Here is a 13,190-nt window from a genome sequence, read left to right as displayed (position 1 = left end):
TGCAAACTAACTGGCATTCAGTTTAGAGAAGGCCAGAAGGCCGCTCAAGGCTGTGCATTTTCACCAGCTCCCTGCCTTCTGTTTTGTTTTGGTCCAGATGGTTCAGACATTTTCCCGGTGCATCTTGTGCTCTAAGGATGAAGTAGACTTAGATGAGTTACTAGCTGCTCGATTGGTGACATTCCTGATGGACAATTACCAGGAGATTCTGAAAGTGCCTCTGGCCCTGCAGACCTCCATAGAAGAGCGTGTGGCTCATCTGCGAAGAGTCCAGGTAAGGGAGGAGACGTCATCTGTTCTGTAAGATGGGCAGGAGGGAGTCAAGTCAGGTTGCCAGCCTCCTCCTGACATTTTGTACCAAGGATTAAAGTGCTTAGAGCAGGTCTGCTACTAAACATGGCATGAGTTTGCTGTCATCATGAACAACCATGGGATGCACGCTTGGTTTATTATACCAGTCATTGCCATATGCGTATCAACCCGGCACACTGACCCCGTCATACATACACAAAATGAGCAGAGTAAGAGATACACTAAAATGTTCACAATATGTATCTGTTTATCTTTTTCTTCTCTCCTTTCTCCATTGTTTCGTCCTTCCCTTTTTTTTTTTAGTAACTTAGTTTTCCTTACTTAGTAACACAGTGGAACATCTCCCATCTTCAAATATTCTTTATTGACACTTGTACCGAGAGCACACTCTGGAGGCAGATACTGTGTGCATTGACGGTGTGCCCTTTTCTTGCTGTGTCTCCTCATTAGGCAAATGCAACTATGCTACCGTGTCTCAGCATCTTCTCTTTTCCGTCTGTAAAATCAGAATGATAACCAATATTTTGTTTGTCCGGTACATGTAGAAAAGTGCTTACAATAATGTTTTAATGTTTATCGCATAGCAAACCATATCACATGGGTGACTGCTGTGAAGTTATTGTTATTATATGATTAATACCACCTATGTGATTTTACATATATTTGAATAATGTCATATTGACATCACATTCCACTATAGAAATGTATACATAATTATCTTCAGTGTGATGTGCTAGGCTTTACACATTTTTAGTTTTTAGTTTCATTTTACTTTATGTTTTTAGATACAGGGTCTCATGCTGAAGATCCAGGTGACCTCGAACTCATTATGTAGCCCAGGCTGGCTTTAATTTGGAGCTATTCCTCCTGCCTCAGCTTCCTGAGCCTGAGGATTCTGGGCATGAGCGTCCATCTCCAGCTAGCTGTGTTTGGCATTTAGGTTCTCTCTGTTTTGCAAGCAATATATTAGTAAATATTTTTATAGCTAGGTTTTGGGGGAGGGAGCTGATTTACAACTATTGTCTAAGAGGAAATTCCTAAATGCATCACTGCTAAGTCAAACACCTTAAATATATTTTAAGTATTGACCGCATGTGGCCAATAACCTTTTAATTTGATTGTTTGAATTTAATTTATGTCAGTGGCATAAGAAAATACAAGTTTATTTTACCTTTGCTTCTGTGTTGGATATAATTACCATGAAAAAATATATACATATGTATCACACTGTTGCCATTTGCACTGGTAAATACATGTTCTTATTAGTGCTTTAGTTTACGATTTTTTCCTAGTTTTTTTTTTTTAATTTTTGAAGTATTTTCTTATTTTTTTTAATTAGGTATTTTCTTCATTTACATTTCCAGTGCTATCCCAAAAGTCCCCCATACCCTCCCCCACCCACTCCCACTTCTTGGCCCTGCTTTCTTTCCACTGATGGCCGACTAGGCCATCTTCTGATACATATGCAGCTAGAGACACGAGCTCCGGGGGGTACTGGTTAGTTCATATTGTTGTTCCTCCTATAGGGTTGCAGTTCCCTTTAGCTCCTTGGGTACTTTCTCTAGCTCCTCCATTGGGGGCCCTGTGATCCATCCAATAGCTGAATGTGAGCATCCACTTCTGTGTTTGCTAGGCCCCGGCATAGCCTCACAAGAGACAGCTATATCAGGGTCCTTTCAGCAAAATCTTGCTAGTGGACCATGTAGAGACTGCCATATCCGGGGATCCATCCCATAATCAGCCTCCTAGTATTTTTATGAGTCAGACTTTTGATGAGTAAGATGAGACGCCTCCTCAGGTCTTCACCAGGAAAGGCTAGAGCAGGAGCTGCCTCTGGGTCCCGCTGGGTCTGTGTGCTCACGTACACAGCAGGCAGGCCACAGGAGCTCCGTGCTTTGGAGGATCCAGGGTGGGCTGTGATGACTAATTTCCCTGCATGTATAAGCTTGGCCTTGTCAAGGCAGAGGACTTGTGCTATGACCGAATAAACTCAATGAGGTCTATACACAGCTCCTGGGGATCACATCCAGGTCTCCAGGCTTGTCTAGAAAATGCCTCTTCCCACTCAGTAGCCCTTGATTTCTGTTTAAATTTCAGATCTTATTGAAGGGCATATACAGGGCACATTTCCCTGTTGTTGTTATTGTTGATTTTGTTTTTTGTTTGTTTGTTTGTTTGTTAGAATGGGTCTCAAGTTCAGAAAAGTAAAATAATCTCATATTTTAAATTTAAAACTGTGACTTTAAATATTATTCTTTTAAAAGTGTGAAACACTTCTTTCCAGTATGGCTTCCCCCAAGCAAACTGAAGGAAATATCCCACTCCTGCCAGGAGGCATGCTGGTTTTGACTTAATCTAATTCTGTGCTTTGTCTCAGATAAAATACCCAGGAGCTGATATGGATATCACTCTGTCTGTACCTTCGTTTTGCCGTCAAATTAGTCCCGAGGAGTTTGAGTACCAAAGGGCGTATGGCTCCCAGGAGCCCCTGGCAGCCTTGTTGGAAGAAGTCATAGCCGACGACAAACTCTCCAGCAAGGAGAAGAAGAAGAAGCTGAAGCAGGTGACCAGGCTGTTCTTCTGAAGGCGCCTCCCTCCCCTCTTCTCAAGTTGTTCCTTCCTTCCATTAGCGCTCCGATTTTATGGCTTCATGTAAATCTCATAGGCATGAGTTTCTGATTTCAGTTCTGCGTTCCGGGAGTTTAGCTACATCGCTTCCCCAGTTGTATCGTTTTTTTACATTACTGAGCATTTCTTTTGTAGAGTTTGGTTCTGATAGTTGTCATTTGTTTTGCTAATGACAGGATATGAATCAGCTAAACTTCAGAAACTGACTGGAAGGAAAATATTTAGAGTGTGTGCTCATGTGTGCACATGTGTGTGCATGTGCAGGTGCATGTATGTAGAGGTCACAGGAGCTGTTAGAGTCCATTCTCTCCCGCACCTTGGTGTTAGGCGTTTGCAAAAGCTCTTCTACCTTGCAGAAATTTGTCTTTAGATGGGCAATGTCAGCGTAGTTTCTTGTCTCAGACTTCACTAAGTATGCCAGTCAGCCAAACTCAGGCCCTCCTGAGTGAGGCAACAAGCCAACGGTTTTAGAGAACAGTTTTCATTGAGAAAGGTGCACTGCACCCCTTAGCTTTTGTCAGTGTGACGGGAAGCCTGATAGAAGCACCGTAAGGGCTGGAGGAGAGTTTGTTGGCTCTGGTATCAGGGGGCTGCTGGTTGTAGCAGGTGAGGGATGCTGGAGCAGTTGAGTGCCTGGCAGCAAGATTATACAGAGAGGTACAGAGAGGTCATGTACCTGCAGGGACCTGCTTTTCCAATGATTGACCTCCTCCAGCCAGGCTCTCTGGGAGAGCTCGCTCTCTGGGAGTTCCTCCCAGTTTTCAAAACCTCCCAAAGTCATTGGAATCAAAAATTTGAACCATGGCACCAGGAGGGCTTTCCCATCCTTAAAGTCAAGTCTTACTGTGATGGGTGGTGTTTAGTTTTCACTCCGCAGTGCAGGCCAGCCTTTCCCTAGCCATCTTCCTGTCTCCGCCGCCTGAGTGCAGGCATTAGAAGCAGACCTCAACACTCTTGGTCTGTGGTTCCCTGTACAGCTGGATTCCCGACAGGGCATACGTCGGATTATTCCCTGATCATCAGGGCTCTGGTTTCTCTCATTTTTCTTCTGTTAATGTTGGAGGAGAGTTGAGTGGTGAAAAGTCAGAGGACGAATACATTCCCTTCCTTTACAATGTCCGTGGGGGTGATCCCTCCAGTGCATCCTCTCTTCTCTCTGTTGGGTAGAAGGTAGCCGGTGTGTGTTGGAGAAGGAGAGAGATGGTAAGGCATAGCTAGGCCAGACCTTGTGTAGAACAAACGTTATTTTAACTCAGATTTACTTGTGGCTGCTGTTCACAGTGAGAGATAGTGATAGTTGACAGGGGAGTGTTTTGAGAGGTTTCCTTACAAGGAAAACTTCATCTGAAGACTGGGTCGCAGGAAAGATGAGGTAGTGCTGCAGGCATCAGCATCAAACAATTTAGCCAAAACAAAGGAAAGCAGGGACCAGGAACTCCTTCAATTTGATTGTAATTTTTGTGGTTCTTTGGTGTCCTTTTTTTTTTTTGGACTCATATTGGACTCATATTCAGTTTCAGAAATCTTACCCTGAGGTCTACCAGGAACGATTTCCTACCCCAGAGAGCGAAGCACTTCTCTTTCCTGAAAAACCCAAGGCCAAGCCGCAGCTGTTCATGTGGGCACTGAGGAAGCCCTTCCAGCCGTTTCAGAGAACTAGAAGTTTCCGGATGTGATGCAGGGATGGAGCTTGAGAGAACTCTGCGGCAGAGACAGTTTGAGTCAGCGGAGGCTCTGGAAGGCTGGTGTAAACTACTGCAATATGGAGTCTCAGAGCGTCCAGCCGATCGCCCAACTCCTCGTGCTGAGCCCTTGTCAGTATTCTTATAAATCTTGATGCTGTTGGTAGAGATGTAAATGAGTGGACGATTGTGAGTCTCGTGGGTATGGGTGGTGTGAACAGGCTTGGGATGGTTACAAAATCTAAAGGTAAAACATTCGTTCCCTTCCTTCTGTTTGTTGTTTTCTACGGTGTGTAAAGTCCTTGTGTGTGCTCCCTGCTCACGTATGCATCTGTGAAAACCAAGCCTAGGAATACTGTACATACTTGAATGAGAACAATCCTGTGTGTGCTGTTACTGTGGTAGCCCTGACCCAATGCATATTCTGATTTCTCCTGTGTAAGTCCCACTGGTCGTTGTTTGTTTGTTTGTTTGTTTGTTTTTATTTTTTAATTTCTTGTTTGTTTGGTTAGTGTGAAAAGTCCTACTGTTTTGCACTGTGATTGCCATGTCTTGTATTGCAGATTTGCCTGTTGCTCTTTGATTGCCTGTATGCCGGGCTGGGTGTTCGCGTGGCTGGATGTGGAATGGTGTGCATCTGCCCACTGGCCTGCAGTCCGGGTCTCAGCTAAAGACGGCAGGTTGAGCTGGATGACGTCTTTGGGTTCCCTTAGACCTGCAAACCTAAATTAAGTCTGGTTTATGAAAAGTATAAAGGGGTTGAGTGAGATGAATTACGTCCTTATGAATATATTTTCTCAGCTTCTTCATTGTTTTGAAAGTATACATGGAATGTAAATAAATACTGAGTTGTTTTTATATATATATACACTATGCCTTGTGTTTTTCTTCTTTGCTCTTTATTTGGATAAGTTAGGGAGTCTCCTCAGATGGCTTTGCCAATGTTTTCACATCACTCTGTGTGTGTATCATGAAGGAAGTGAGGTTTACTTTTGGCTTTTGTATTGGCTTCAGGAAAGTGTGCCCCCCCATGTCTGTCTGTCTGTCTGTCTGACTCTGTGTTTGTCTCTGCCTCTCCTTTCTTTTCTTCCTCTATTCTGTTCTTCCTCCTCTTCTATCTTCTCACTTCATTGTTTCTTCTTCAAAATAGTGGCACATCTGAACTATCTCTGAGATGAATTACCCGGAGTTGATGTGTATGTTCTTGTATGGAGATCTATCTGCCCCTGTGGCAGAGTACTTTCTATCGCTGACAGAGATTTTGCCCATTTAAAAATTGATAAGTATTCCTGTTCCAGACATTTAATGTGATTTTTCGACTTTGAGTATTCTTAGACTGGACATTCTGTTGAAGCAAAGTATAGTACCACTCAGTCTCGCTCTGTGATGGAGAGCTCTTTTGTCTGCTGTATTTGGAAGTGAGTGTGTGTGTGTGTGTGTGTGTATGTGTGTGTGTGATTGCTTTCTGTTTTATGCTTGCTTCTTGAGACATTCGTATGTATAAACACTGTAAGTCAAGTATAGCAGTGATGTTACGTAGCAGCAGTGTCCAACATAGTTCTGCCAACTAGCATGTGCGCCATCGGTGTGTGCTTTTTGACTCAGTGATTTCACCAGAGCTGGCCTTGTTGGGTTTGAGTCCTTGGTGTGTAGGCGAATACTGGTGTCTCTCTGATTACAGTTTCACTCTGATTTTAATATAGCTGTACAGTTTTTCCATAGAGTTTTAGACTTTACATTTTTATAAAAGTTTAACTACTTCTCATTTATATACACTTTGGTGATTACTGCTATATTTTACAATTGTGCCACTTAGTTTTTGACAGAAAGCAGGAACCTCAGTTGAGGATTTGCCTCCCCAAATTGTATTGTGGTTGTGTCTCTGGGGCATTTTCTTGATTGATTGATTGATTGATTGATGTGGGAGGGCCCAGCCCACTGTAGTTCGTTCCACTCTCCAGCAGGTGGCTGTCTAAGAAAGCAAATTAAGTAGGCCACAGAGAGGAAGCCAGTGAGCAGCATACCTCTGTGGTCTGTGTCAGTTCCTGACCTGATATCCCTTCAGTCCCCCTCATGCTGTTTCCAGGAAATGTAAGGAAACCCTTTCCTTCCCATGTTGTTTTGGGTCATGGTGTTTACCACAGGAACAGAGACGTGAACAAAGACACTGTTAGTAAGCCTTCCAGTCATGAACCCACCATTAATTTTTGGTAGATGATAATGTTTAATTTTTTTTTAAAGTTTACATGTTATTTGTTTCTAAGTATTCAATACTTTGAAAAATGTTAGTATCAATATGTTTTTATTCTAAGTGTCTGGAAGCTCTTTTGCTTCTATTTGTATGGATTATAAACCTGAGTTTTCTGACTGACTGTTGTGACCCTGCTATACTTTCTCACTAATTCTAAATATTTACTGTGACATCTTTGTTTGCTTTTCTCCATTTCCTACAGATTAGCAAATAATCAGTTTTGGGTTTTCTTTTTTGTATTTGAGCTATTCTCAGTAGTCTCTGTCTTCTGATTCTTAATTTTGAAAACAATTACATTTGTGTGTGTGTGTGTGTGTGTGTGTGTGTGTGTGTGTGTGGTGTGTGTGTGGTGTAGGTGTGTGGGAGGGCTGTCAGTTAGAGGGCAGCTGCAGGAGTCAGTGGGTCATGGGATTGAAGAACTCAGGTTGAGAGGTCTGGCAGCATCCCACCTGTCCCTGTTAAGCCTTCTCTCCAGCCATTCTTTTTTTTTTTAATTTTTAATATTTTTTATTACGTATTTTCCTCAATTACATTTCCAATGCTATCCCAAAAGTCCCCCATACCCTCCCCCCCACTTCCCCACCCACCCATTCCCATTTTTTTTGGCCCTGGCGTTCCCCTGTACTGGGGCATATAAAGTTTGTGTGTCCCATGGGCCTCTCTTTCCATTGATGGCCGACTAGGCCATCTTTCGATACATATGCAGCTAGAGACAAGAGCTCCGGGGTACTGGTTAGTTCATAATGTTGTTCCACTTATAGGCTTGCAGATCCCTTTAGCTCCTTGGGTACTTTCTCTAGCTTCTCCATTGGGAGCCCTGTGATCCATCCACTAGCTGACTGTGAGCATCCACTTCTGTGTTTGTTAGGCCCCGGCATAGTCTCACAAGAGACAGCTATATCAGGGTCCTTTCAGCAAAATCTTGCTAGTATATGCAATGGTGTCAGCGTTTGGAGGCTGATTATGGGGTGGATCCCTGGATATAGCAGTCTCTAGATGGTCCATCCTTTCGTCACAGCTCTAAACTTTGTCTCTGTAACTCCTTCCATGGGTGTTTTGTTCCCAATTCTAAGAAGGGGCTCTCCAGCCATTCTTGATAGCTAATGCTTATGTTGTCTCTTTTCCTTGAATGTGGGATAAGGAGAGGCTCAGCATGTGAAAGCTGCTTCATCTTATCAATATTAGGACGCAAACTCAGACAAATGGCTGAGGAGCCTAGTTAACATACCACAGCAGACCTGGCCAGCTCTCCCAACATCTCTCAGTTCCTACCTGATACGGTTGGCACACCCTACTCTAAACTTTTCCAGACGGGGTTGGGCTGCCCTTCCCTATATAACCCAGCCATTTTGTCTACAGGCCTTTGGTTTGGTCCACCCTTTACCCTCCCGGCCTCTTGGTCTGGCTCTCTCCTTTCCCCCTCCTCACATGCCCCTAGCCTCAGGGTCCTGCTTACTCTGGACTCTCCCAGACGTCCCTGCCTCCGGCTATGCTCTCCCCTTTATCTACAGTAAACTTTCTCCCTAACCATACCTATGAACAGTCTTGTCTGTCCTTCCTTCCTTCCTTCCTTCCTTCCTTCCTTCCTTCCTTCCTTCCTTCCTTCCTTCCTTCCTTCCTTCCTTCCTTCCTCCCTCCCTTCCTCCCTCCCTCCCTCCCTCCCTCCCTTCCTTTCTTCTCTTTTTCATTCAGTCAACAGCCAGTGGAAATGAGAGGCCTGGCAATAGCTTTGAAGCCCTACCTTAGTCCATTTTGAGGTGATTGGCCCCAGCTGAAGTACATTCTTTGAGAAACTCAAGAGGCAAAAGGACTGAACTAAGCTGGATTTTCAGACACAAGAAACTATTATATGGTATGTATGTATATGTATATTATGCATTCATAATAAATAACTTGAGGTGTAATTTTTACTGCAGTAATTGAAATGATATGTTTAAGTCCCACCCCAACTGCCCAGCCCCTGTATAATGCTGAACAGAGATAACACCTGTCGCTATTCTTGATTTTAAAGGGAAAACTTTTAGGATACTAAAAAACTTTTAGAGTATTTGTGTATTACTTTTTATCATAGTAAATTAAGGTATTTTTTTAAAAATTACCTTTTCATGTATATGCAAGTGTGGTAGAATATGCCCACTGGTACTGGCAGGTGTGCATCGTCGTGGAGGCCATAGGAAACCTTGAGTTGTCTTGCTCCATTGCCCTCCACCTTGTTCCTTTGAGACAATGTGTCTTACTGGACCTGGAAAAAAGCTGGTAGCCAGCAAGCCCTTGGCATCCTCCTGTCTCAGCCCCACTCCCCAGCACTGAGGTTACAAACAGGCATAGCTTTTCCTATGGGTGGTGGGATTTAAACCCAGCTCCTCAAGCCTAAGAAGCAAAAGGCCTTCTCTGAGCCACCTCTCCAGCCCCGTGAGTTTCCTTTCTCTTGCACATGGGGCACATCCTAGTAGTGAATCCAGCATTGAATTGAGTGGAGAGTGGTGCAAATGTAAGTCACAACACATCATAGTATACATTTAATACATGGCTAGATTCTTTGGTTAACGTGTTGTGTGTGTGTTTGTTTGAGACATTATCTTGCTGTGTAGACAAGGCTAGTCCTGAGTATGGGATCCCCCTGCCTTTCTATTCCATGTGAATATTTTACGTCATGTTGTGGAACACAATGCTCCCTTATGAACACTGTAGTTCGTCCCTTCTCCCCGCCCCCCAACCCGATCAACAAATTTTGCTTTTATTTCTTAATATTATTTACTTTTTGACAGTGTGAACCGAAATGTGCTGGTTGTGTAGCTTGTTTGTACATGCAAATCATTCTTATTTGATCTCCTCACGCCTCCCCAATACTGCTTCCCTCTCTTCCTCCCTTCCTCCCCCTAAATTGCCCTCTGCTTTCATGACTTTTATGACTTTCATGACTTCATACTTAACATCACTTTCTCTTGTTCCCTGACCCCTGTTTGGATTGCTTTCATTTCTACTTTCATGTTTTACACATACTCATGCGTGCACACACATACACACACATACACACACATACAAACACACACACACCTACCTATGTATGTGTGAGAAAACACACTTTTTATCTTTCAGAGTCTGCCCTCCCTCTTTCACTTGACATAATAGTCACAGTTTCAACTGTTTTCCTTTGAATGCTATAATTTTGTTTTTCGTTACAGTTCAATAAAATTCCATTGTATGTATACATGTCGCATTTTCTTTATACATTTATATGTTGAAAGACATCAAGTCTGGTTCTGTATTTTACCTACTGTGAGTACAACGGCAGTACACATGGGATGTGCTAGTATCTGGGTAGTTCTCTGACTCACAATCCTGTGTTGCAGTGCTAGAGCTGAATCATGTAGGAGTTCTCTTAGTCTCCTTTGGGGCCGATAGAAATGGTTGCCACCAGTAGCACCAATTTACATTCCTGTCTCTTGTGGTTGCATCTCCATTTCTCTACATCTACCTCTCATTAGCATTTCTGTCATTGGGTCTTTGAAATATTTGCAGGCTGTTGGCATTTCACCCTACCCAAAGTGTGTATTCAGTTTATCAGGCCAGGCTTTGATTAGATGATTGAGCTTTGACTTTTCATGTTTGAAACTCTCTACAGACCCTAGACATAGTTTCCTCATGAAATGCTGTCCTGCTGAGCTTTCTATTGCTGTGGTAGAACCGTCATGATGGAAAGCAGCGTGGGGAGGAAAGGGAGGCCCGTCACCTCACCTAAGGAAGCTAAAGCAGGATTATTTGAGGTTTGAAGAGCAACGATGCTGTCTTCAGTAGGCAGCAGGTATGTTTATAAGTTCAGCAGAATAAGGAGTACTCAGGACTTTTTAATGTTTCAGTGTTTGCCTAACTTACCATTAGGCAATCTACCTTCCAATTCAGGGAGAGAAACTGGGAGTGGGAAGGTGTTAATAACCCTGTGGAATGCTGCTTTAGTTGTTTAGTGCATGTTTGTTTTGTTGTAGAAAATGTCGGTAAAGATCTTTTCCCAATCTGTTGGTTGCCATTTTGTCCTATTGACAGTGTCCTCTGCCTTACAGAAGCTTTGAAATTTTATGAAGTTCCACTTGTCAATTCTTGATCTTAAAGGATAAGCTATTAGTGTTCTGTTCAGGAAATTACCCCTGTGGACCATGTGCTCAAGGCTCTTCTCCACTTTCTTTTCTATTAGTTTCAGTGTATCTAGTTTTATGTAGAGTTCTTTGATCTACTTGGACTTCAACTTTGTACAAGGGGATAAGAATGGATCAATTCACATTCTTCTATATGCTAACTGCCAGTTGAACCCGTACTATTTGCTGAAAATGCTGTCTTTTCCCCACTGGATGGTTTTGGCTCCTTTGTCAAAGATCAAGTGACTGTAGGTGTGTGGGTCATTTCTGGGTCTTAAGTTCTATTCCATTGATCTACCTTCCTGTCACTGTACCAGTGCCATGCAGTTTTTATCACAATTGCTCTGTAGTACAGCTTAAGGTCAGGGATGGTGATTCCCCCAGCATTTCTTTTATTGTTGAGAATAGTTTTTGTTATCCTGGTTTTTTTTGTTTTTGGGTTTTTTTTTTTGTTATTCTAGATGAATTTTCAAATTGCGCTTTTTAACTCTATAAAGAACTGAATTGGAATTTTGATGGGGATTGCACTGAATTTGTAGATTGCTTTTGGCAAGATGGCTGTTTTTACTATATTAATCCTGCCAATCTATGAGCATGGGAGATCTTTCCATCTTCTGAGATCTGTTTCAGTTTCTTTCTTCAGAGACTTGAAGTTCTTATTGTACAGATCTTTCCCTTGTTTGGTTAGAGTCATACCAAGGTATTTTTTTTTTTGTTGATGACTATTGTGAAGGGTGTTGTTTCTCTAATTTCTTTCTCAGCCTGTTTATCCTTTCAGTATAAGAAGACTACAGTATCTGACAAATACAGAGGTGGATGCTCTCAGCCAACCATTGGACTGAGCACAAGGTCCCCAATGAAGGAGCTAGAGAAAGGACCGAAGGAGCTGAAGGAGCTTGCAGCCCCATAGGAGAAGCAACAATATCAACCAACTAGACCCCCAGAGTTACCAGGCACTAAACCACCAACCAAAGAGTACACATGGAAGGACCCATGGTCCAGCTGTATATGTAGCAGAGGATGGCCTTGTTGGCATCAATGAGAGAAGAGGCCCTTGATCCTGAGAATGCTGGATGCCCCAGTGTAGGGGAATGTAGGACAGGGAAGCAGGAGTGGGTAGGTTGGTGAGCAGGGGGAGGGGGGGAGAGGATAGGGGATTTTTGGAGGTGAAACCAGGAAAGGGGATAACATTTGAAATGTAAATAAAGAAAATAGCTAATAAAAAAAGAAAGAAAGAAAGAAAATGTCACCATATTCTAGAGAATCTAAAACAAAACAAAACCTAAAAGTAACTCAGGGGTTTGGTTAGGTCTCTTTCGTCCACAGCACACCTCCTGCTTCTGCTGTCCCAGTGAGAAGATGGACAGCATTCAGAACTTTTTCTGAGGAACAGAAGGGAGGCTCTCTCATCTACACATCACAAGCAACAGACTGCTGCCAGCCTTCCTCCACCAGTCCTAATAGGAGGGTCTTCTGGAGTGGTATGTGCTATTATTCTGTGTTTAGCAAAACAAATAAAGCTTTATTATTATTATTATCATTATTATTATTTTAAAAGAGGCCTAAGGATTGTTTTCATGGAAATAAGTAAGCTGTAATTGGCATCTGGTATTGAAGTCCCTTTGTTTTGATTGCTGTGGACAGCATGGGAATGGAGAGGTCTTTTACTCACTATTTCCATGAGGGACTCGTGACCTTTGAAGAGGCCTGGCAAGGAAAGACTCAGTGTTAATTTACTAAGACAGCAGGGCTTGGCTGCTGAAAATAGTTATACAGGATAATGCACTGCCTGACTCTCTAAGATCTCATGGTTCTAGTATGTCTGGAGCCATAGACACCGGCATCTGTGTACCTGTATTTTAAGGTCGGGTGTGTTAGACTTAGCAGTTAGTAAAAGCTCAGAGTCAAACTGTCGGGAGAGACTTTTAAAAATTAGAATCATGTGGCTGGAAACTACGTCACATGATGACGAAAGTCACACAGGAAACATAACACATGATATCAGACTTCTTGCTTAGTCATTGCTTAATTTAAGAAAATTAAATCTGCGTTTCTGCTTGAATGACCATTGATTCTAAGACAGTGCCTCACTATCTTGCCCAAGGCTGGTCTCAAGCTCCTAGACTCAAGTGATCCTCATGCCTCATCTTCCTGCGCGGCTGGCTGACCTTTGTAAAGGGTTTT

General features: G+C 42.8%; 1 protein-coding gene across 1 annotated transcript in view; it reads left to right on the top strand.

The window, feature by feature from the left end:
- Depdc1b (DEP domain containing 1B) overlaps positions 1-5,465 on the top strand; it is a 73,274-nt gene extending 67,809 nt beyond the window's left edge. Inside the window, exons 9-11 of the mRNA XM_021180211.2 lie at positions 98-274; positions 2,690-2,875; positions 4,455-5,465. Of these exons, the coding sequence (XP_021035870.1) occupies positions 98-274; positions 2,690-2,875; positions 4,455-4,616 (525 nt within the window). The 3' untranslated portion in view covers positions 4,617-5,465. The remainder of the gene's footprint in view (positions 1-97; positions 275-2,689; positions 2,876-4,454) is intronic.
- Positions 5,466-13,190: the final 7,725 nt, after the last annotated feature.

This window comes from Mus caroli, unplaced genomic scaffold (genome assembly GCF_978045245.1).
Source record: "Mus caroli unplaced genomic scaffold, Mus_caroli_1 scaffold_15, whole genome shotgun sequence".
Taxonomy (NCBI): Eukaryota; Metazoa; Chordata; class Mammalia; order Rodentia; family Muridae; genus Mus; species Mus caroli.
The sequence above is the reverse complement of the archived record's forward strand: the minus strand, read 5'-3'. Positions and strand labels throughout refer to the sequence as shown.